Source organism: Rhea pennata, chromosome 9, assembly GCF_028389875.1.
Source record: "Rhea pennata isolate bPtePen1 chromosome 9, bPtePen1.pri, whole genome shotgun sequence".
Taxonomy (NCBI): Eukaryota; Metazoa; Chordata; class Aves; order Rheiformes; family Rheidae; genus Rhea; species Rhea pennata.
The window spans coordinates 17,897,601-17,922,887 of NC_084671.1; the positions used below are offsets into that span (position 1 = coordinate 17,897,601).

General features: G+C 36.0%; 1 protein-coding gene across 1 annotated transcript; it reads right to left on the reverse strand.

The window, feature by feature from the left end:
• Positions 1 to 1,568: 1,568 nt before the first annotated feature.
• Positions 1,569 to 24,312, reverse strand: GRK7 (G protein-coupled receptor kinase 7). The gene is made up of 4 exons (XM_062582671.1): positions 23,695 to 24,312; positions 22,506 to 22,943; positions 6,842 to 7,113; positions 1,569 to 2,255 (listed from the first exon to the last, which is right to left on the reverse strand). Exons 1-4 carry the CDS (start codon positions 24,295 to 24,297, stop codon positions 1,913 to 1,915), a joined length of 1,656 nt encoding a protein of 551 aa, XP_062438655.1. The 5' UTR covers positions 24,298 to 24,312; the 3' UTR covers positions 1,569 to 1,912.
• Between the last annotated feature and the right edge of the window lie 975 nt (positions 24,313 to 25,287).

Below are 25,287 nucleotides of genomic sequence, written 5' to 3' on the forward strand. Positions count from 1 at the left end.
GGAACCACTTTCCTAATTCTATGATAGAACCACATGACTACCTTTCTGCTCAACCTCCTCTGCTTTTCACAATCTTTTAGGACCATCCTTCTCAACATATTAAGATGAAGCCATAACTTAGCCTATGTTGTTTAGAGCTATTCGATAAAAAATCTCCCCTCAAAATGCACATGCTGATATGCTTACAACAATTCATTAACAACTACCCACTAATGCTCAGTAACATTGTTTTCCATGATTTTCACTTGAGAATTAAGTATATAAAGAACTGGAGAAGCAACTTTTACAAGAAAAAAGGAATAGTTCTTTTTCTGCTTAGTCATCTTTATGCAAAAATGTACAATACAATGTACATTAGTTGTACAATTTAGTTGTGACTATATCAACTGAAAATATTTAAAACTAAAGACGGTTTAACTACTGCAACATTTGGAATGAGCTATTAGATTATCAATAATCACTAAAGCTATATGTTGTACATGACAGATGTGACTGTAGATGATAGTGTTATCTTGTTATTCCTCCTGTAAAACAAGGGTAGAAGTTCAACCCTGATGTCTATATAAATGATTTCTTTGAGTTTGGCCAGAAGCTTGCTCTACAAAAAACAGGGGACAGAGCGTTAGCAGCCTCCAGGACACCAAGAAATGGAGCACTTCCAACTTCCACTTCAGCCAATGGAAATTACAAAAGGTACATGAGAGTAATCAGCATGCAGAATTAGTTTTTTAAATTGCTGCAAACTACACCCATCTAGTTTCTTCTTGACAGAGATAATCAGTAGGATACATCTTAGGAGTAAACACTATAGTAATAGCAAGGCAGATATGCTTCTGATTAATTCAATGTAGGCTGACAAAGGCTTGAAAAAAATCAGACAAATATATCATACTTTGTGTAAGACTCAATGAATATCTGAGAATTAAGGTGTTAGTTTACATATATAGCCTCTCCACCATTACAGCACTTAATAGTATAATGTATTTAATATTTGTGACTACTAAATTAACATTTTTGTTACACTGAATTGCATTTCTTGTAAAAAGCCAGTTTCAAACTATTTTGCTCTACCTCAAGTTTAAGTTAAACTACACTAATCACAAAATACAGAAATGTTATCAGGAAATGCGATAAAAGGTTGAAATCTGTTGTCAAAAAGAATTTGTATTCATATAGAAACACATATTCTTTGTGTATGGTGTTATCACTTAAAAATACACTTAATAATAAATAAATAATTTATTCAATTAAATTGGTGCAATCTTATCTTCCTCTATTAAAGTCAACTTTGAAAGGAACTGGATCCCATCAGTCCTATTTCCTAGTGATTTGTACAGTCTTTTACATTTTATGACAATTTAGACATATTATGATCTAACCCTCCAAAAACTAGCAGAAATTAAGAAAATAGCAGACAGATTGGTTAACCAATAAGGTTCCAAGTTTGATGTAAAACATGAGGTCTATTGTCTGACTGAGAATATTACTTAAAATTAAAAAAAAAATTACCAGAAAGTGTAGAACAAGGACGAAACATTAGTAGAAATAACAAGAAAATAGAAAGAAAATCAGCAAGTGATTATAATTGAAGTGGTAGAGTCAGTCATTTTCAAAAGGGGTTGCCTCTTCACACTATTACTGCTTTTTGTATTTCTCAATTTCTATGATTCTAAATTTCTTAGAGACATATGGTTCTTCATTTTTCTAAGTTTCCAATAAAACAAAAATATCATCTCCTTTGCTAGAACAAAGGAAAATAATGCAGTCTATACAGCTTGTGGTCCTACATACCCTGTCAACGTCATATTACACTGATTGTTTCTTTTTAACAGACAAACTGAGCCTCTGAGACAGTGCAACAATATGTAAAGTTCTGGGGTGGTTTCTACTCTTTTTGCTAATGATGTAATATTTACAACAACAAACAAACTCCTGACTTAGCTTCACCTCCATTTGCGTATCCCCCGGAATCTACTCTGTTAGGATCATTCAGTTCTTCAAACAGTCCTGTTTCAATAATTTCTTCCTGCCAGGGTATAGAGACAGCTCCAGTCGCAAACTTTTTGAAGAACAACTTATCTTTATCATCAAACTCAATTCCTCGTACTTCAGAGAAGTCAGCAATGTCTGCAAGATCTTTGGCATAGACAACTGATGGATCTGGCACAAACGGAGGGTCGATGAGGTTTGCCTCTAGCCTATGGAAATTTATTGTTTTGAAGAAACTATGTTTTCTTGGGTCATCATGTTCATTTCTGCAATAAAGGAAAGATTGTTAATCAGTATGATGTTCTGCTCTAAAGTACATACAGCTGTCTCTTTGTGTTGTAAATGTTACAGTATTTAAAATTAAGGATATGTACATATTGTGCAATGTAATGCCACTCAAAGATCTCATGGATATCCAAAGAATGCTGCATTGCACAATCTAAGCATAGTTGTGAAGCAGAAAACATCCTGATCCCATTATTCATTACTCTACCTCTCAGGGTAAATTAGTCTGGGCAAGGTGCCATGCAAGTATTGCAGTACTGTTACTGGCAGGGCATCATTTGAGATACTCATATCTAAGCTATGTTTTAACCAGAGCTGAGTATATAGCAGGATAGGTATTTATGTGTGCCTAAGGATATTGGATTTATTGTCAACCAGGACTATTCAATTGGTTGGTTCTATTTTAGCTAGGATAAGAATATCTAGTAAATTCTAGACTGGGGTACAATGGGTTAATACATCTTAGCATTGACTAGAGGAAAAACAGTTTAAACAGGAAACTGGAGACAAATGACATTTGTGGGTTATATCATGATTCAAAGCACTTATGCATTTACAACATAAAACTATTCTGCAAAACGCAGTATGTAGTTCTAATAAATACTCCCAATTTGATTAAGTCAGTTCATATCAAAAGAACTACTCTTGTAAGAATGCAAGAGATTCACAAATTACAACATTAGCAAAAATGTGATCACAGTTCCTCAGTCAAAAATACAAACATAATCCTTTATTAATATGGTTGAAACCCAAGAATAAAATCCAGAAAAGACTAAAATCATTGTAAACACATATTTTAAGCAAATTTGGATAAGAATAACTGCAGTCCACAGGAAGGAAAAAATTACAGTCCTCTTTTATTGAAATAAAAACAGTGAATTGTTTCATTATAAACCCACAGTAAGACCTGTTGGATATTCAGATAAGAATAATCTGAGCCTCAAATATATACTCATTAAAGCATACAGACCAACAATCCTAACTTTTGAACTGGGTCTTGGCCTGTAATGCAACAGCAGTGTCAAGGCATGTGAAGTTTGAGTTTTGAATTCTAGTGAAAGGAAGAGCAGCAGGGAGGACTACTGTATTTTTATACCCATACATCCTTTTTCATGTGTTTATGGGTGGACTGGGTCTTGAAAATGGTAACATAGGAAAACTAGATTTGCCTACATTTTTGATCTCAGTAAATGGTAGTTGGTAACATGTTCCTGTTCGCTTTTCAGTTTCCTTACAAAATCATATACTTAGTAAAGAATAAGCCTTCATACATTTCTAGAACATCACAGCATGTTCCGTAGGCAAAATACAATGCAAAACTTTTCCAAGGCTACTCATCTTTGCAAATATGTAGAAGCACCGTATAGAAGTAGTCTTAGAACTGTGTAACTATAGAAAACCTTCATTTTTTACAGATCTATATCATGAGCACAGAACAGTTCCTGCAGGATGCCACTACTGCCAGTTCCTCATTCACTACCCTGTCACGGGTCTAGCCTGCCCTGTGCTAACCAGGCACAGCTGAGATGATACTGCCAGTTGCCATCTTCAGCTCCCTCCTTAGCAAATAGCTGTTTTGTGCCTCTGCTGCCTGGTTACTCTGAGCAGGTCCCTGAACACCATGATCAGGATGCTAACCCACAGCCTGAAGATGGACAAACTGGGCAACAGAAAAATGACATTTTCAACTCAGAAGTGCCATCACAGTGAGGAACGCAATTACAAAAGTATAGATTAAGCCATAAGAGGTCATGACCTCTGCATTTATAGACTTCCAAGATCAACTTATAACTTAACTAGCAACTGACAAGTCAGTTTACTCATGCAGCTGTGGAACATGATCTGACTTATTTACACTCACTGTTAGCTTGGAGTCCATTAGAGTTACTGCTCAAATCAAAGAACTGGTGTGACACTACTGGGCCAGTAGTGATGACAGTCCTAAGGGGCAGATGCACTTAAATTTCTCTTTATTTTGCTTTTCGTTTCTGTAACATAAGCCAAAAAGCACTATAAGTTGGTGAAGGCTCTAGAACGGATTGCTGCAGTGTTTCTTCTACTGATGTATTTTCCAACACCACCAGAAACAAAAAAAGTTTAAAAACGTAAAGCTACAGGAACGCCATCTGCTGGAACCAACGGAGGCATCCTCCAACTAGCTGGAGATGCACATGAGCTCTTCCTGTGTGAATTTTATATTTACATAGCTTTACCAGAAAGAGCAAATGAACTTGCCTAAATTCTACCAAGTTTATATTCCTCCATGAACAATTCCACTGTACAATAGGGAAGATGTGAGACAAATATGTGCGATCTTAAAAAACTGGAGTGGAGAAAAAAGGCGTTAAATCTTTCCTAAATTAGCTAATGACTTGAATACAAAATGTGGAGTTCTTTAAAAGGTCGGGTGCACAAATTAAAGCTGTCCTTGAGCAGCTTTAACTTATGCAACAGGCACTTATGTAGATAACACAAGGTCTTGCTGTCCTTAGTAGAATTACAGCACTAATCTTTACAAAAGGATGAGCTGTCCAGAATAGTATCTCCCTATTTAAGAGGTACATACAGGCTTTTATTCTGTATCACACCCAGGCATGGTATACATCCTTCTTTCTTTTCTAATTACCACACATAAGGGCAAGAAACAGGACATGCTTATTATAAATTCCACTATGATCTTCCCCTCAAAACAGAGGGAATCAGAGGGCAGGACTATATTCCTTGCATTACAGTCTATCAATAACATGTACGCTGTCCTCCCCAATGCTAGGGTCAGATTGCTGACCCTATCGATGCTCTAGCCATAGCTTTGCTTGTGGGATGGGTGAGATTTTAGTGAAAAGAGACAAGATTCTTACTCAGGTTTCTCCCAAAATGTCATCAGGCATGAACATCAATGAGTAGAGGGTATTTTAGAATAGCTTAAACAGCAGAAAACTGAAAGCATCTCTGCAGTTACCTTTCTGTGTACACATCTCCCATTACTGAGAAACAGTGTAACCGTAAACAGACTGACTGTAGCCTGACAAAGGGGACTCTAGTTACAGTAAATGAACAGTCTACTGCTGTTTTTGCTTCAGGGTAACCCAGTGAACTTGAGCACATCACTTAAAACCTCTACATTTCAATTTCCCCAACTCCAAGATCTGTTTATTTTACAAAATGCTGTAAGATGAAATGTTTGTGAAACATGTTGAGTTGTAAAGTAGAATGTCCTAAATGGTTTTGGATTAAATTTATTTTCAAATATGTTTTAAAAATGTACTAAAAATAATAGATATTTTGTATCAAACACAGTCTATCTGCTATTCAAAAACAAATTTTTTTTGTAGTCTCGCAGAATTGCTGGGAAAACTCATCAACCACAAAAACTAGTTGTCTGCATTTAGCGCTAGGATAATGAGAATAGGGGTATTAATGGTATATTACCTCTAATTAAAATTGCTTAATCAGCAAAGTGGGCAACTAATATTTTGCAAGACTGTTCCACATCATCATGCAATAAAAATTTAAGATTATCTGTGCACTTCTGCCAAGTCCCTGTGCCTATTCCATCTTTGGATTGGAAAAGCATCTGAAACATACACTTATGTTCAAATAGGATTAAAATGATTGTGCATTCTAAAGACATTTACTACCAATTTCCTATTTACTTATTATGTTTTGATTATATATTTTTTACATATATTGTTCGTATTGCAAAAGTAGATCTTCAATTTCTCTCATTAGAAATGCACTAAATGATGCATGTATGTCAGAACGATCAGAGATACTAAAGATTAAATATTAAAATTATTTATATAATATATATTTATATATAATATTTTCTATAATAAATATTATAATTAGCTTTCTAATTTTCTCAGTATTTAATAGTTATTTGGAATTGCTAAGTAAGGGACATATCCAGCAATATTCACCAACTCAAAGCCTCCATTGAAATCCCAAAAAAGGTTTTGCTTCATAAGACTTTGTGTCCAATATTCTTTGTTTCCTCCCTTTTCTCCCTGGTATGAGTCAGGAAAACCAGGAACCTCTACAAGATATTTTCAAAGCACTTTACCAAATGGGAGAGGGTTAAAGCCTCTTCAGTAAGAAGCCAGTGACACAGCCCTGGAAGTTAGATATCTGCAGGGCAGAAAATCCATATTGCAGATCTGAATTTCTGCCAGCACCATTCTAGCTAGTAAGTGATCCAGCCAAAGACCATGCACTCTGCATTCAGCCAATATTAGCCAAAGTGCAGAAATCTACTTGAGTATCCTTTACCTTTAGGAAAGAAAATGCAAGAGAAACGGGTTGCTCCCTTCTCCCAGAAGGCACACAGTTTAACCCCACAAAACACCAAAAGAAGAACTCCTATGAATGTTCTGGGACGAAGATGGACAATCGCACTATTACAACAACATTTCTTGTTTCCGTATGATCTCAAAAAACTCCCGCTTCTCTCTTCCTGGAAGTGAAAGAAGACTCAATAGTATGTACAAAGTCAAGATCTAATCTTCTTTTTGGAACAACTATTGCAGCATTAATCTGTCTTTTACTGAGTTTGGGAAGTAAGGCATACCTGCTTCCTAAACGGTCCTCTGCTTTCTTAGCCAAAAAGAGTCGGCAAATATCTTTTGCTTCCTCTGTGAAGTTGGCATGTTCAAATTTCACCTCATCTTCCAGAGTTCTTCTTTTAACCTCATCCTTACCAACCTTTTCTTTGAAATCTTTGAATGGTGTTCGTCCAGCAACCATCTCATAAATACTACATCCCATAGCAAACCAGTCCACAGGATAGCTGTAATTTTCTTCGTTCAGGATTTCAGGAGCCATGTAACCATTTGTCCCAGCCTATTGCAAACATACAAACAGATTTACTATGCAAACTTAACGAAATGCTTACAATTAAACCAACTAGTTTACAATTCATCAAAAACATTAGTAATGCAATTGATATATTTTATATCTAGAAACTCTCCATAACATACAGGACTATCTGTATAATATGTTTTAGCACACAGACTATTTAAATATGTTCTTCAAAGGTGAAATGTCTGAGTGATTTCTGCCTAAAAACTATTTCATTTTAAATTTATCTTTCTTTTCTTCTTTAACAATAGAATATTTCCTTTGTGTTAAAGATAGCATTGTTAGTTTTGTCTTCTAAACACAACAGGTAATCACCCTGAAAAAAAAGAACAGTTAACAACAACAAAAAAAGGGACAAAAATCAGATGCACAACTATCCCTCCCCCCCGGCAGGTTAGAACTCTGGTCCAACACAGGGTTTTGCTGCCAATGGAGAAAGTTCTCATCATGCTGGTAGCCGAGCCACATTAGGAAGTTCTCACCCACACTCCCTGCTGGTTTCTGGAAGGAACTATTACCATCGAGGGCCAAGGAAAACTCTTTAAAAACATTGTAAGGAAATAAATCAGTGAAATTCATAATTAGTAAATAGGTTATTTCTTTACAACAATAGTTAAATCAAAGCAAGCTCTTTGCCTACAGCTCTGTCTTATAAACAAACCTTTTAAAATGTCCTTAGCATTCATAAAACAACAAATTATATTCAAGATCTTTTTTGTATTTTAAAAAGAAATCTGAAAGAGCACAGATACGTACCTTCTTGTCACCGTATAACTCCCTTAAGCCAATGCAGCATCAAGAGATCTTCACGGTACCGTCTTGTACAACCAGGTGAAAGAACTAGGGAGCTAACATTTCTTACCTAAAACAAAGCTCTCTAAATAACAAATAATATAAAATACAGGACAGAGTGACCTCCTGGAAGGAGAACAACCCATTTTTGGATAGGGCAGGTTTTTTTCCTCCCAAGACCAGGCCTGGACCACTCCCAGCTGAAGGACAGACTACACAGTATCCCAAGACAGCTTCTGCTGCCTCTCTAGTAAGTTGATTCATCTGTGAGGAAAGAGAGGAGTTCAACCTCTCTCTATACATTTTTTGTTGCACTGTTACATTACTGATGATATGAGATTTCAGTCAACACAAACTTTCCTCAGCTGACCCAATACTTCCTGCCATCTTTGATACTGTATTTTATCCTATCTTACATATCTACCAGATTTAGGTAACAATGATAACTATGTCAGAAGTTACTTGAACTTCTTTTATACCTACCTGAAATATTGGAACTGATGAATTACTAGTATTACTATTTTACAGGAAAACATGTTTCTGTAAAATCCTAAAATATATTCAAGAAGGTCATTACTACCACTACCAGAACACAATTAGCAGCTAAGAGATTCACTTTGAAGGAAAATGAAGGTAGAAAAGGGTAACTAAGACTACAGCTTATATGGGGAAATTATATCTGTAAAAAGCATAACTCAACAAACCCTTTAGTTTATGGGTTGTGATATCTCATTTCAGAGCCAAGTCTTCCTATAAACTTCAGCTCATGGCATATAATCACAACGGGTGCACAAGGCAAAATGATAACATCAATTACAATGTAAGCCTAAATATCCCTTTGTAAAAGACACGTAGAAAATTAAATCTACTTTGTTTTCCCTTTTTGTAATTTTTTACTTTTGGGGATAGAGAGTCAAGCTATCCATTTTGCTGAAAAATAAGTGAGATGAGAAGAACAAAAATATCAGCCAGCTTGACATCAGAGAAAAGGTTTGAAGCAAACTCCCTCCTCCCTCACCAAACCCGTAGAAGCTCCTCAGTGCAGGAAAGCCACAGGGGCATGACAGCATTTGGCATCATTCCTCAGGTAATTTGTACTGTTTGCACTGAATTTATCTGAGGAGAAGTTACTATTGAGGCATAGCCTGGCGGCATTAAATTTTTATTATTATTACTTGTCCATTCAGAAAGGGAGACAAGCATTCAAATGTGGACCCCTGAACTCAGATCTATCTGGCTGCAGAAGATCCTGAAACCAGAAAGAGAGAGGAGGGGTTAAATGCAGTAGAGTAAATGTACAGTCTGGTACAAAAGGATGAATACAGAGCTCCTTCTGGATTAGCGAACATAGACACTAAAAAGGCTTCTGGAACATTTTATCTTTGCCTCTCTTTTTTCTTCTGGGAAGCAATAAACATTTAGTTTTACAGAGGCAGAAGACGAAGCTAATTTAGGGTGCTAATATCTTCAAAAACTGATGACTCATACCAAAATGTATTCTGGCAGCACAGTATGCACTTCTTGATAAGCCACTACTTTGCTGCAATTTGCCCTCATCATACAGTGAATTATGCTGCATAAATCTGACATGGGAAAGTCAGAATGGCGGTCTGTGACCATGACCATGTCTCAGGGCAGCTCCTGCCAGCAATGTCTCTTTTCTTCCACTTCTTGCATTCTTCCTTCCATAGAAGAAATGGCTTCACAGAAAAAAAAACATTTCAAAAGAAAAGGGTGCCAAGTAACTTCAATCTATTTCATATGCATTTCCTACTTAACCTTCAGTAACTCACACCACACAGAAAATTCAGCATTGACACGGCACTTATATTTCTCAAGAACAGAGAAAGCAAGGTTATAAATGCAGACTGAAAAGATCCGTATAACAACAATTTTATAGAAAAGAGAGGTGGATCAACAAACACTCCCCTTCAGATTTAAGTGAAAGACTGTGGGTAGAGTTAGAGTTTGAACCTGAGTTAAATTTTAAAACTCCAAATTAGTAGCACGGAAACATTTTAAGCTGTTTTTTGAACTGATCCAACTCAATGTGAGAGAAGTCTTGAAATATTTGTTGTTCTTCTGCTACGTCAAACCATTCCAATTCAGGATTTTAGAAGCACTGTTTTTTTCTAAAACATCTAAACTTAAAAGAAATCCCTCTCAGCTCTGGACCTTTCTTACAATTTGGAATTAAGGAATAGATTGAGAAACAGGAATCCAAATTTAATCTTGCAGCTCCTGACACTCAAAAAACACTTAAACATTGCCATTTTCTATTGAAAAAAAAGTGCACTTCACAAGTAGTCAACAGTAGTGTTTAATCTGACAAGCAGGGGGATGAAACACATAAATGTATCTGTCATTTTTATCAAAACAGGAATTTGAAGATAAGAAGAAAAAAATTAAATTTTAGACTTTCCCAGCTATTTCTATCCATCTGGAAATTTAGCAAAATATTTCATTTGGAAAGAAAGATGATAAAGCCATTTAAACATTAGAAATTAAGCATCAGCCAAGACAAAAAAAAAAAAAGAAAAAAAAGAAAAAAAAGAAATAAAAGCCGTAATAAGATGCAAGGTTTTATCTGGGAATATAACGGAAAGAGAACTACTCAATGCCTCGAACTCATAGAGCATACATTTTTCCAGTGAAGATTTAATTAAATCTTTAGGGAGTAGATGGCATTGGAGAGAAGCTAAAATCTATCATCCCTGCACTAGTCATTATAGAGAACGATATGTCAAAAATCAGAGAATCATTTTTCAACAGAGAAAAGAGGTCCTATGGCAACATGAAAGACAAACCCTTGACAACTCAGGAGAGGTTTACTTAGGCAGATAAGGCAGACACATATTCCCAGCCTACTGAAACAATTTTTTCCACTGTAAAACTCTCACTAGTAGTAATGGGATTTGAGTGGCTAAAACATAGTGCACTAGGTGGATAACATATCCACTGATTCCCACAGCACAGAAAAATCAAAGAAATCAGTTCAGTTATTCTCAGTAGGTCAAAGAGTGAAAGACACTGTAAATTACATTAAAATATAAAAAGGGAAAATAGGGTAGGAAACAAAGGAATTAAAAGTTATCACCCTCCCCCCCAAAAAAAGATAAATGCGTAGTTTTTGAGAAGTGTATTTGCCATGGGCTGTTACTGAATATTTAAATCAGTCAGAATTATCTGACTATCTCCCAGTATGGAACCTCTGAGTGTGGATTACTGACATTTATCTCACCTGAAGTATTATTCTTAAATTGTTAATTTGTAATGACCTTGTAGAATTGTTTTTACACAACAGTTTATAAATAAATTCCGAAGTTGTGTATTAAGTGAATAGCACTTTTTACATTAGATCTTACTTTGCACGGATACATTTTACTCTTGTGATGGAAACAGGCAAAATAAAAACATGCCAAGAAAGTTGAATTCCCTAGTTGTCAAATCTGTATGATTCAAATGTGCCTTAGTTTTGCCCAAGACTAAGACCAGACAGATTCCTTTCTTCTTTCCTGCAGAATTCTTGATAAGGCTAGGGACCATTTGTACATACGCCATTGACTGCTCCAGTGATCTTACAGAGACATGTAAATATGTGTAATTACCCCTCCACCACCCTGAAAGTGTATAATATGACACAACAAAAACAGTATCACAAAGGAGCAGTAGGATGTTGTATTACCGCACCGTTTCCATAAGGCAGAAACCATAACCAGAAACCACTGCAGAGGCACAAAGTTTTCTGGTGACAGCAGTCAGTGCAACACTAGCCGTTTTTTGATTGCTCTTCATCTAATATTATCTTTCGCGATGGTGGGCAGGGTGCCTTATTTGCATATGCTGTTCAAAATATAAAAATATAAACTAAATTCTAGTTAATTAATTTTTAATTGTTTTGTTTTTTAGAAAAAGGATTAAAAGATCTATTTTTGCCTGAACTTCCATATCTTAATAAGAACACAAAATATAATTTTTCCATAAACATCTAAAATACAATGACTAAATGTTGTCCTTGGATACATTAATGAAGAACTGCTGTTAGTGGAATTGTTGCTTTGAATGTGGTTTGACAGGGCATAGTAGAAATGATTTATCTGAAGGAATACAAATGTTTCCTTTCTCAAATAGGATTCTGTATAAATTTTTAAAAGGCCACATAATTATAATCTTTTAATAATACAAGATGTGATCCTGAGAAGCATTAAGTGCACTCAGTTCTCAGTACAGTCAAAAGGTACTTGGCACATTACTACCACTTTCAGCAGAATGCGGCCCATAATTTTAACTATGTTCACACATCCTGTTCAGATTACTGTCCTGACACGGGAAAAGCACCTTCAACAACACTGTATCTTAGCTTCTAACAAATATAGCAAAAAAAAAGAAGAAAAACTGTCTGCAGTTTTCATCAACACAGATACTGGCAAATGGGGAGAAATGGGATTTATATCTGTCTACCTTTTCCCACACATCTCTGCAAAACACTCTCAACTGATATCACAAACTAAACAGCAAAGCAAACCAGAATGTCTATCTTTTGTTTGCCATGGCACAAGAACTGTTGAACAGAGAAGAAAACAAGCTGAGTTTAGCTCTATCAGCTGTTTCCTGGGGCTCAGTTCTTCCTTCCTCCAAGGGGTGCCACCAACTGCTTTGTTCTCTTTCCCAGCTGCTCCTCTGCTCCTTCAGCAATGGCCTTAATAGACCCTGGAGGAATGCAGAAACAGAGCATGGAAAAGTTTTCTCTGCACACAAGTTAACAGGCCCTAGATGTACAGAAGAACAACTGATCTTCCTCTGTCACTCGCCTCTCAATCTTCGTTTTTCTCCTAAGAGCCATTATTAAGAGGAATGCAGCACAAATTAAATTAGCGACACAGAATTACAGTTCCTCTACCAAGTGATCAGAGAGTACTAAGAAACCAGCTGATCAAATTAATAAGCAACTAACTATTCTATAAAAGCAGATAACATCAAATTTAATTAGCAAAAAGGAATGTTTTCTATTCCACTCATGAAAAGTCTCACACAAAGACTTCAGCACGACACGCGCGTTCAGCAAAAGCGAGGCTCTCAGACTTTCAGAGAAACTGATGGGCCACTGATTAGAGAAGAACACAAAGAGCAAAGGGCTTGTGCAGAGTCGCAGGAAAAGGCAATGCCAACGCTGGCGCAGGAACTGAGGAGTTCCTGAATGCACAAGCTTAAACAAAACTCAAAACCAGTTTTTCATTTTCACATAAGGATGTAATTTTAACAGGAAAAGGTGTCTGCTTTAAAAAGTATGTATATAGATAAAAACAGAAAAGAGACATTAAAAATTTCTGCTCCATTAGAAAAAAGGAAACAAAGATTGCCTCTAGGAATCAAAGCCAGTAACTGGAGTAGTAAAAAACAAACCATCTTTTTTTACAGTTTTAAACTTGGACATCAGAAACCATTGAAGCTGCCATCAGAAGTCACACAAAGGCCAGAGAAAGTGACTTTTGCTATAGCAAGGAAAGGCTGCCTCTCTGCTCACACACTGGAAGAAAAATAGATACAGTACAGTATATTTTTCAGTTTAGATTCACACTATATGGAAATTAAAGGGATAAATGGCTTGAGGAAGAACAGTCCAGTAACTGAGCACTAATTATAACCTTGGAGGCTAGAGCATCCACCCGCTTATTTTCTGCAAGATCATGTGCAAATCACTGTCTCTGCCTCAGACCTCCACTGCAGAACTGGCTAACTTCCCTACCTCAGGGAGGCATCATCAGAAGAAATATGCATTTAAAGACAGCAAAACAATTGGATATTACGGGAATGGCACCAGACACGATAGGCAGAACACTTGATACAGAATCATAACCACAAAATTACAATCCAAGAATTATCAGTGCTTCCTCAGCCTTCCTGTAACAAAATCTTCCTTTTAAATTTATGGAGAGTTTCTTCCCTTCTTTAATTTCTCCTGACTACTTCCCATCTATAATGTGGGAATAATAATGCTTCACTTCAGAGACGCTTATGGCTTTCTTATTTAATGACTGTTGAATATTCCATAAGCAATATTCCTCAGGGAGAAAAATTTCCATGTACTTAACTCAGTATACACTTTATGAAACCATTCACAATGAATGCCAGCACAGTGTCATAGCACAATGTTTGAGTGGCTTGCTCCGAAAGAGAAGAGAATCCTATGTTCAACGCAGGTGTGACTGAGGGAACAGCACTGCAAGGTGCACTGAGAAGGGCAACGGCTCTCCAATGTGGGTACAGCCTCTGTAGGGTAAGCATCAGAAACGACGGTGAGGCCTGGGTGGTCACTATCACTGAAATCCATGGGATATCATCCAAGTTACCTTTCAGGATCAGGACCGATGAAAGAACAATTCTTTTGTATTGCATCAGATCAAAGGCCCACTTAGCCGAGTTTACTGTCTAAACTGGCCAAAACAGATGTTTAGGGAAGAGTGCAAGACCATAGTGTGCATATATGACACATCTCTAACACTCTTTCAGACTCCAGCTGTTTACAGGTCAAGGACTTCCTGAGATAGATGCGGTTTCCCACAGCAAAATTCTCTTCAATGAACTTTCTACTTTTCCCCTAAACCCAGATAAATCCTTCAACTCTCCAAAATCCTTTGCAAAAGAGCCCTGCAGCTTAACACTCCACTCTTAAGAATCACCTCCACTTACTTTGAACCTGCTTGCTACTACCTTCTGCTATCAGACTTTGAACAAGCAAAACTAAGGCCACAGTTCTTTACTTGTTTCAGTCTATATTTTCAGCATTTTATTTTGTTTTTATTAAAATGTCATTATATGTTTGTTACCTGACATCACTGATCACAGCAAGTAGAATCTTATCTTTGATTCATTACAGAAGTACTGAACAAAACATTCCTATATATCCTGTAGCTTCTAGTTCCTGCAGTACTATTCCTAGCCAAAGCTGTCAAATCAACAAAGAAATACATTATCAGTTAAATACTTTATTTCTTACCCAACTAAATACACGTTTTTGACAATGTAGAATCAACAAGTGGGCCATCAGACCATTTATTTAAAGTGATCATTCCAGAATATGTATTGGTTTCTGTAATAATGAGACCCAAAAGACTGAGAAACTAAATAGTAGTATTTAGTGCTTACATGGCATTTTTCATCCTCAAAGAATTTAAGCTTTTGACTAGCTCTACAAACTTCATAAGGTATCTTATTTCCCACTTATTAACAGAACATTTTATAGTATTTAGTAATTATTAGATTAGACTGAATAAAGAACATGCTTAAAAGTCATGCAAAGACTCTTGATGCTACATCTTAAAAGAACACAATGGCTTTTTCCAGACAGAAAAAAAAGTGTCTGGTTGGCAGCTGTCTTGTGCAGCAAAGTATCTAGTTGGGGCACAACTTTATTCTTGTAAATTTAGACTACTCTCGTATTCTTTCTGCTCTCCCCAAAACTATAGGAGGCAGAAAAATGGCACCAAATCATCTCTGTTCCCTTCACTCTTCACGATCATGGCATTCGTGGTGGATAAGGTTTTCATTTCATAAAGCATATAGCTCAGGGATAAAAAATACAACATATCTGTCATTAAGAGGTACTTCCTACCAGTTGTCATTATAACATTTTTAAGAACAAAGTCACACTGGTAAAACCGAATCAATTTTACTCGTCACATTTAAAATGCATAAGCAGAATGCTGATTTTGAAACCATAAAGTAGTAACAATCCTGACTCTGTTTCTAATTGTGAACAAATGAAGGGTTGTCATTTTTAAAAGCACAAAGGAAGAACAGCTTTTTACAGAACGTTATCCAATGGAAACGCAATATAGTGATGACCAAAGGTCATCTGTATAAATGCTTGCTTAGTTATTTTTTATTTCACAAGTCTGAATCTTCCTCCCCAATTCTCAACTGTCCTGAAATTAAGCTGCAAGTTTCAGGAACATCTAAATAGCTTTCCTTATGTTTTCCTAAGAAATAGAATCTTATAATAAACAAACATACAGGAGGGCAAAAGGACATTTTGAATAAGATTTTAACCAAAACATTTTCCTATAAAAATATTATGATGTCCTTCAAACGTATAAAACACAACACAGGAAAACTGTGAAGAAGCTTGAAACCTCTTAACATATGAATGTACTTTTATGAATGCTACCAAAATATGTTTACATAGGTTTATTTTTCACAGTCATTATTTCAATAGTTAAGCCCCCTGGTTCACATGTGTCTGCACAAAAGTGCTTCATAATTTACATACAACAGCTGCTTAGCACAAAAACTGTAGGAGGCAGAAATATGCTCCGTTCTGCCCCGTAAGGGCAGAAAACTCTTCCTGAAATAAACAGCTAATTTGCATTGATTTCCGTAAAATGGAATTGACTCCCCTACATTTGGATGTAAACAGTTCTGTAAACAGAATCATGAAAAGCCTTCTCACTTTTCTCACAACCATTCTCAGGAAATTAAATATTATTACTGATTTGGATACGGGCAGCAGCATTTGACTCTCTCACAACAGGTAAACTGCTAGTTGTATAATGAAAAGAGCCATGGAAACTTTGAGAAAAAGGACAGCAGGTCAAACTGTTCATCCCTGGCATGCGGGATGAAGGTTCCTTATTTCTGCCATATGTAATAAGAATTACTTCCATAATCAGTCATAAGCAGTTAGCATGTTCTTAATGTTTTTGCTTGCATTGGAAAACAACAACAACAAAAACCACTTAATACTCATCTTACATACATTATGATTTCTCAGACCAGACAAAACTTAAGAGGTTTACAGAACTGCATTTGTATTGATGGTTTGCAAACGATAGCCAAATGAGTGCATAACTAGACAAAAATCTAACCTTTCATCTCTGCAAAAAACACTTTCAAATTCAATTTCTCCTTGTTGCCTACTTCAGTGATATGAGACAAAATTTCCAGTATTTTAAAAAGCAGTAATTTAAAGATATGACCCACATTTATATGCTGCATAATCAACACATAAAAAAATGCTACTGGGATATTTGTGTTAAAAATCATGATCGCTTCTAAGGCCTGAATAATTTCATTATCACTGGCAAATAGTTTATGTTTCCAATGATGTCAACAAAAATTCGGCCTAAGTATGCATACACATAATTCTAGATAGAATGTACATGTATGTATCACCAGAAGGCCATATAATGTATATTTATTTAATTTAAAAATACACTAAGTAATTTTTAATTGCCTTCTACTTCTTTATTTCCATGACTGTCATTCTTCAAACCTGCGTATTTTAAATTCATTTTTTTTATGATTTTTCCATCCTATAACCAGTTATTATTTCAAAAATACAAACCAGCACACCTTAGGGAAATTAAAGTTTCACAAACTCTATAATTATTACTGTCTTACAATTATTTACAGCTGCCTTGGCAGGTTCAAAATAACATGGCTGACATTCACATGGAGAGCTAGATGATGTTTCTACTTACTGCTTTAGTAGTTGAAGAGAAGGTAGAAAACTAAAGCTGGGTATCCATCACATTCTAGACCTTGCTAAGGAGCATTCTTTTCCTGAAAGCAGGGTTAATGTTTTCCAAAATAAACCGAGATTTATAGTAATTTTAGACAATTGGTGCAGAGCATCCAAGTATTTCTCAAAAAGAGTATCTGTAGTGACCAAACTTAAAGGAAACCAAAGCTACCCCTTCAACTGTATAAATATTAAATCATCAACAGTACAACACTTCTTCTGCAGCATAAATACACATTACTTTATAAAAATTACACTAAAATCACCCACATAAATTTCAAGAAACCTTTCTCCTACAAAGAAAATAATCCTTGTCTGGCAAATAGTGCATAAAGACTACTGTTTCACAGAAATTTCACCAAAAAGTTGGGAATGTCTAAAATAGGAACTTGTTAACTAGCTTGCCACTTGTGCTATGTGATAATCTAATCACTTAATAAGATTTGCAAAGGGATTTATGGATTCTCCTGCTGATGTATGGGTGGTGAGTATTTATACACAAGATGCTAGCAGTTTTTTTAATACTTTAAAATTGGGAGAAATTTACTTTCAGTGGGTTATACACTCATAAGACGTATACAAGATTTTCAGAATGTGTGGAAATACTGGGGGTTTTGGCAATCTCTAGTGAAATAAAGAAATTAGGCAAATAAATCCACATATTATATGCCATTCAATACTGCATAAGGAACGATGAAAGTCATCACAATGTTCCTACTTCATAATATCTAGGAAAAAAAAAAAAAAAAAAGACAGTGAACTTCTTGCTATCTCACAGCCAAAAAAAAACCTGTTACTGTGTTTCACCACCTATGATATATGAAGAGGCATTTTCAAAGCAGCACAGTTACTGCCAAAACACATGGAGACGAACATTTTCTAAGCAAGTACCTAATATCAGATGTCTACTCCATATTTAGATAGCTAAACAAATTATCCAATTTTAAAATATATAATCATTAAGACATTTTAGGAGGTTCTGTAAATATTAAGTCTTCCCAAAAATCTGAGTAAGTTGCAAACAAATTCATTTGAATTTATGTATCTATCTTGCATCAAATAATGAACTTTTTGCTTGTTTATTAAAAAAAAGTCAATGAGAACTGTTTGAAAGGAATTACAGTGTGCTGCTGTTACAATATTAACTTTGGCTGAGTCCTAATTTCACAGAATCAGCTGTATATTCATTTTCTGAGACATCTAGAACAAACTAAAATAAAGGATTATATTAAAGGTATATATTTAAGATTTTTTAAAAAAAAAATTCTGGGTACTTCACTGATGTAGACTCAGTAGGAATTGGATTTTTATTAAATCCTCGTTGACTTCATTAAGTACATAAAAACCCACAGAAAAAGATCTCTCACCTTTTTCTTCAGAATTGGGATTAGGGCTAGAAAAATATTAAAAAGATGTCGTTACTGTTTTCCCCCAAATTGATGTTGTAAAAGACGACAATTCAGAGAAGACTATTCAGATACAGGAGTATCTAGTTATTAAAGTAGTACTTCGCATCTCTGTACCTTGGAAAAAAAATTAACTAAAAACCTGCAAAGTTTTTTTTACTAAAACAAATAGATACAGTTAACATAGTGTTCAGTTTATTTAGTATAGTAAGATATACTACAGGTAGTATAGAAATCACCAGGGATATTATGAAAAGATTAATACTCAAGAAGGAAAACTTAAATCACTCGGAGAAAAAGGTATTTTAGATAGTTGTACAAAACAACTTATTATTTTACTTTTTTATTTTTAGCATCTATTTAGCTAATACCTGCAAAAAAAAAAAATAATTTGGAGGAAAGTGCTATACTTAAGAAATGTCACCACTGTGTTTGTTTATTTAAGAGTTAGAGACTAAAATAGGATATCCGTATTCAGAATGAATAGGATTTCATAACAAAAGCACAATGGTGGCTTGCATTGTGGAAACCCATTCAGTGTGGGTAAACTATTAAAATATGATGCAGAAAAGAATATTACTTTGTTTCCCTCTGGAACAGTACTTCAGCAAAATAAGGTATTCAATAGTTGATGTTACTGACATTTCTAACATGAAAAATGAGAAATAAAATTAGAAGTTCAAACAAATCAAGTTCACAAGCTATTCTTATACAGTAGAAAGAAAAAAAACCAGCCCTTTTGTTTTAATATATCACCTTCTAGAAAGACTGTAATGGATTGTTTTCCTTTTTTTTTTTTTTTTTTTTAATATATATTCCTGCCTTCTATTTGACTAATAGACCATCTTAATTTTTCTTCATAAGATGTGAGAGACTGGCAAAGTAAAATTTATCTGAACATATGAACATAAAGGTGTTCATCATTGTGTCAGTACATCTGCAGTAATAATATTCATGCCACAGCTGTACCAGACAACTAAACTATGGTTTCATCTTATAATAGTGGTATTAGCTAATTACTTTGAGGCAGTAGAATAATAGGTGAACATGACTGAAATATAGTAAGACTCTATTCACCTAGCTCAATGGAACAGAACTTTAAGCATGATATTGAAGAAACAGGTCATAAAAAGGGGTGAAACAAGGCCTTGAAGTCAGAACTACTTTTACATGGCAAAGACGTGAACAAAGCTGAATGTATTACAACATCCATTTAAATAAAATGATTCTCTGCAAATGGATGGATAGGCTGAAATTAAAAGTTTTTCATATTACAGATCAGTGGTATTTCCCTATAATTAGTGATGGAAAATTGTAAGCCTTGTATCGTCAGTTCTGACATATCATCCAAAATCTGCAGACATCTTTTTGATATGCATTTAAAGCATGTACATAGTAAAAACAGATTTGGCCTGGAGTAACGTACTTTCTACTTCAGCTTCTAAAACTGCCCGTATAAATGGTGACATTTAATTAATAAATCTGTCTTGGGGCCACATATCTTTTCGGGTGAATAAAATTATGCCTATACAAATATTTTTGCTGAACATTTTAGCATACTGACAATTCAGTACTCATGCTCAGAGAACATGCCATGATATAAGCTTTCTAGTGATTTTAACAGTCACAATATAACTGATTAGTAAACAAAAACTGATTTAACAGCACTATTTTAATTTTAGTACATAGGTACCTTATGAGGTTTCATGCAACTAATTTTCTAAAAGTGTTTTCAGATTTTTCTGTGCATGATATTACAATAAATAATAGCAATACTTAACCCTTAAACAATATCTTTTATTAGTAGGTTCCAAATGACTCAAATAGGGTCAAGTTCACAGAAACACAAGGTTTTGCTGGGGATTGCTGTTCATTTAACTCACTCATACTTATTACACAGAAAATTGAAAGATTCTCTCTCTCCTATTTCAAATTCTTAAAAGAAAACAGAACTGCCTTTAACAGAAATACCTTATAACATACTACAAACATGCAGTATATTCATTGCAGTTTATGCTCAGACAGTGATGAATACTGTTACTAAAAAACATGAACGACAAAAGAAGAAAAAGACATTGTAGTAACTTGATGACTTTGTCATAGAAAGTAAGGAGAACTTCTGTCTCGTCCACTACTGCTTTCAGATTCTACCATACTACAAATAGAATTGGCTACACTTTCTAAATTCACTCTTTCTTTCTTTCTTGTTGTTTTCCTTCTATCAAAACCAACATATTTAGAAATAGTAAAATTTGCCTTTGAACAAAATGTTTTTTCAGACCACAGTCAGTATGATTTCAAAACTGAAACATATAGTTGATATACGGTTTGTTGCCACAGTAGAATATAACTAAAGAAGCAGATTAGATCATCAAAAAAATGCATGAATCTATAATTTGCAAAATACAGTAAGCTTTATAGCCAATAGATGTGTTCAGTGACCAAAAGCACATCTTTACAAACAAAACAATATTCCCACTTCAAATAATTTTTATTAAAAAACGGCCTTAACCACCTCAGAAACAATATTCTCATGATACTCATCTAAAACACAATGCATTCTAATTTTATAATTATTTCCCATTTATAAAGCATCAGTTTCTGTATTTTCTTTCACTTAAAACTAAAAATAATTATAATACAAAGTTTTTGAACTATCAAAAGAAAATATATCTTTAAAATATGAATTATTGTATTTTTCTACTTAAGAACATCAAAATACGGGCTTATTTCAAGCATGATGCAAAAGATTACTAGCAGGTCTTCTCTACTTATCCTTAGTTTGTACAGAATAACTTTAAACACTTGGGAAATTCTATAAAATTTATAATGTTGGTTCCATTTCTTCAAATTCTTGCATGTATTTTGGAAACATTCACTCATTATATTCCTCCTTAAGCTCCACATATCTTGAGATAAATAATTGTTTCATATTTAGGTTATATGATACATCTTTCTTGTGATAGTGTCATAAGGCTTACACGAATCAGGCTCAATCTGGGATGATCCACAGTTAGGGCTGAGGTACTGCATGTTCTAATTCACATAGCAAAAACTAGTGGGCCATCCTTCTCTTTCCTCCTATGCACATACACATACATGCACATTTTCAAACTGTCATTGTGTCTGCAAACTTTTTCAGGAATGAATTGGCAGAGGAAGGAAGATCCACAGTTGTCAAAGCAGCACTATGAACACCTACAATACAAACAGTACCACTACTTAAGAGAAATCTGGGAGAAATTTTATTCTTCTAGGACCAAAAACTGAATAGAGGAGTCATACCTTTGACTGTCACTCATTATACAAACAATTCGTTTGTTAAATCCCTGACCAGGCACTACTGCTCAAGTCATAAGGACTTGATCTGTTAACATCTCTAAAATGCTTATGTTCACTGGTATTTTATCTTAATAGAAAATTCAGGTCAACTTGATTCTTGTATTTCTCTGTAAGAAGAGAAGTTGTTTTACTACATATAGCATCCAAAGAGTTAATTAACCAAATCTTCTTACCACCTGTCTCTTAGAATGAAATGACCACGTAAGGTCTTTAGCAAGGAACAAATCCTGAGGAATTAAGTCTTGGACTCGTAATGCATTAGAAATAGAACAGCTTCCCTTCCCACTGCCCACGTTCAAACAACTTGTACTCACCCTCTGCGTGATGGTTTTTCCCTCTTTGACTTGCACTGCCAAACCAAGATCAGACAGTCTGCAGTTACCATTATCATCCAGAAGGACATTTTCTGGCTTCATGTCCCGGTACAGGATCTGGATGGAATGGAGATGCAGAATCCCACAGGTGATCTGAGCTGAGTAAAAGATGATCCTGTTCATTTCCAAACCTCTCTCCCCTACATTGTAAATGTGGTATTTAAGATCCCCTCCATTCATGAGGCTCATGACAAGACACAGATGGCTTCTGCTCTCATAGGCATAAGCTAGGGTGACTATGAAAGGGCTGTTGACCTTCTCCAGAATCTCTTTCTCCAATAGTGCCATCTTCTCTCCACCTTTTTTTTTCAGCCTTTTCTTATCCAGTTTCTTGCAGGCATACATCTTTCCAGTATTTTTCACTTGGATGGCACAAACCTAGAGAAGGAAGATGCACAAGGAAAGGTAAGGTAGTAATGTCACACATAACAGACTGGAATATAAAGAGCAGTAATAGATATGAACTGGGGAAGCACAGGTGCCTTTTAGTAGCTGATGATGGTAACTGGTGTGACAGAGAATATTAGCAGAGTAGATGAGGAAAAAAGAATGATCTGACTAGTGTATGATGGACTTTGTGCAAAGTTCTTGAAGATTTCATTACTACATCTGTATTAATAAACAAAATGAATGCAGACCAGTTCTCTGGCCGCAAGAGTAAGTGGCACATACAGTTTGCATCAGTATACCTGAACTCTCTTTTCTCCCAAAACAAGGAAGCCTCATTCATACTGTTTTGGGGAACAAGTCTTGATCTGTGTGTTATTCCCTAAACTGTGCCTAGGAATTATCTGAGATGGTATGAGCTAGCTCAGGCCAAAACTGTGTGAAGAAGCAAGCTAATAATTAACTACATGAAGAGACACACAAGCCTGTGTCCCCTTTCTTTACTAGCACAGCCACTGAACATAAAATGTTTAGAGAAGTGCTTCACTAACTGGCATCTGGAGAGCATCCAATCATACAGGTGATAAAGAGCCTAATTTCTGGGAAATGTACAGCCTGAAGTAGGAAGTTTTGCAAAGCCTGAAATGGTTTCTTAATTTATTGCTAAGTTCCTCTTCACAAACCCACCTGCTGGTCTTGGAAGGGGAGAGATGACCAGCACCCTCAAAGGTATAGCTCTTACCTCTCCGAAGCCACCTTTGCCCAGAACTCGGAACTCATAGAAGTATTTCTCAGTCACTGGCTGCTTCTCAAAAACTTTCCATTGAAGGAATTTGTCATAGAAGGAGCTGGCCTGGAAGTCCTGAAAGGGCTTGCCTTGGAGGAAGAGTTTGGTTTCCTCCTTGGCCAGCTGCACAACGTTGTCGTAGTCCTTCTCAGTGGCTGCCTGGCACTTGCTGGCTAAATCAGAGCTCATGAAAGCCAGATAGTTTTTGGAGCCTGTCTTAAGAAAGTTGGTAAGCATACTCTCCATGTTACTGCTCTTGACATTGTCCTCTGCCAACTCCCAGTTTGACACCTCATCCAGAAAGTCCCTAGCTACTAAATATTCAGGCACTGTCCCTAAGAAGTCTCTGAAGAATCTCTTGCCGATGGGCTGCTGCTCACAGATGCTCTCATAATCAACAACAATGGACTGTCTAGCATCTTTACACTGGTCAACCTTAGGCAGTGAGAGGCTCTTACGTCTCTTTTGCATCTCCTTGGTGTCTCCATCACCACTCTTCCTGGCCTGCAGGTAGGCTGTGTTGGCAATCAGGTTGTCAAGCCCCCCCATGTCACACATCTTGGCAAGTTCTTGGGGTGGCAGAGCACAGCTTAAGACAAAATCAGAAACTGCCCAAGAGCTATGCTGCAGCTGCCCTGCACTTCTCCCTGCTGGTGGTGTGTGCGGGCTTCTGAAACACACCAGAAAGACTAACTGCTTTTGCATTAAATACCTCTCAAGGATTTTCACTAAGTATCTTTAGGTATATGCACCATTTGTGGAAAGTGACTGGTAAGAGGTTTCTCTGTAAGGAGCTTTGAGTTTGCTATCTATAGCTGATGGATGACATCCTAGGCAAACCTTCTCACTAGCAGCACCAAAGAAATGCAGTTTGGCTAGTGTTTCTCAGAACAGGCCCCAAAAGCCTCTATATGCACTGTCTCTGGCTGCTGAGAACATGATAAAATACTTAATACACGCACACTCCAAATTCTGTGGCACTCTGGCCAGTTAGAGGACAGCCTCTTAGCTCCCTCGCTCATGACAGAGCATACACCACTGCACCTCAGAATTACATAAGCTAGGATTTGCTCTTATAAAAGCTTTTATCACAAATCTTCCCTGCCTGAAGCAGAAAGGGACATAGACTAACATCCACTTCTTGAGCATTTATACATCCAAAACTCAGGTTATGCTCAACACCAATGGCTCTGGACTGCAGCTATCTCATGCAAACTGTGGTATCTTACACTGCTTCCTCTGAAGGGCCAGAAAGCGGATTACACGAAGAAGAGGCTAAGAACTACGGCTGCTCTAAAAATAATGATCCCTAGATATCAAATAGCATAGAATTCTTCTCTCTCCCCCATACATTAAAAAACCTCTTCAAATGACTGGCCAAATCTTCCATACGATATGGTGGTCTCAACTTATTTTCTCTAAGCTTGTACAATGACAGAGTGGCAGGACAAGGCAACAGCCCCTGCCTGAGGTGGCATCAACAAAGGGACAAAGCTGATTACAATCAAGTGAAGTCAAAATCCACCTGACTTCTCTTACTGGCTGCCT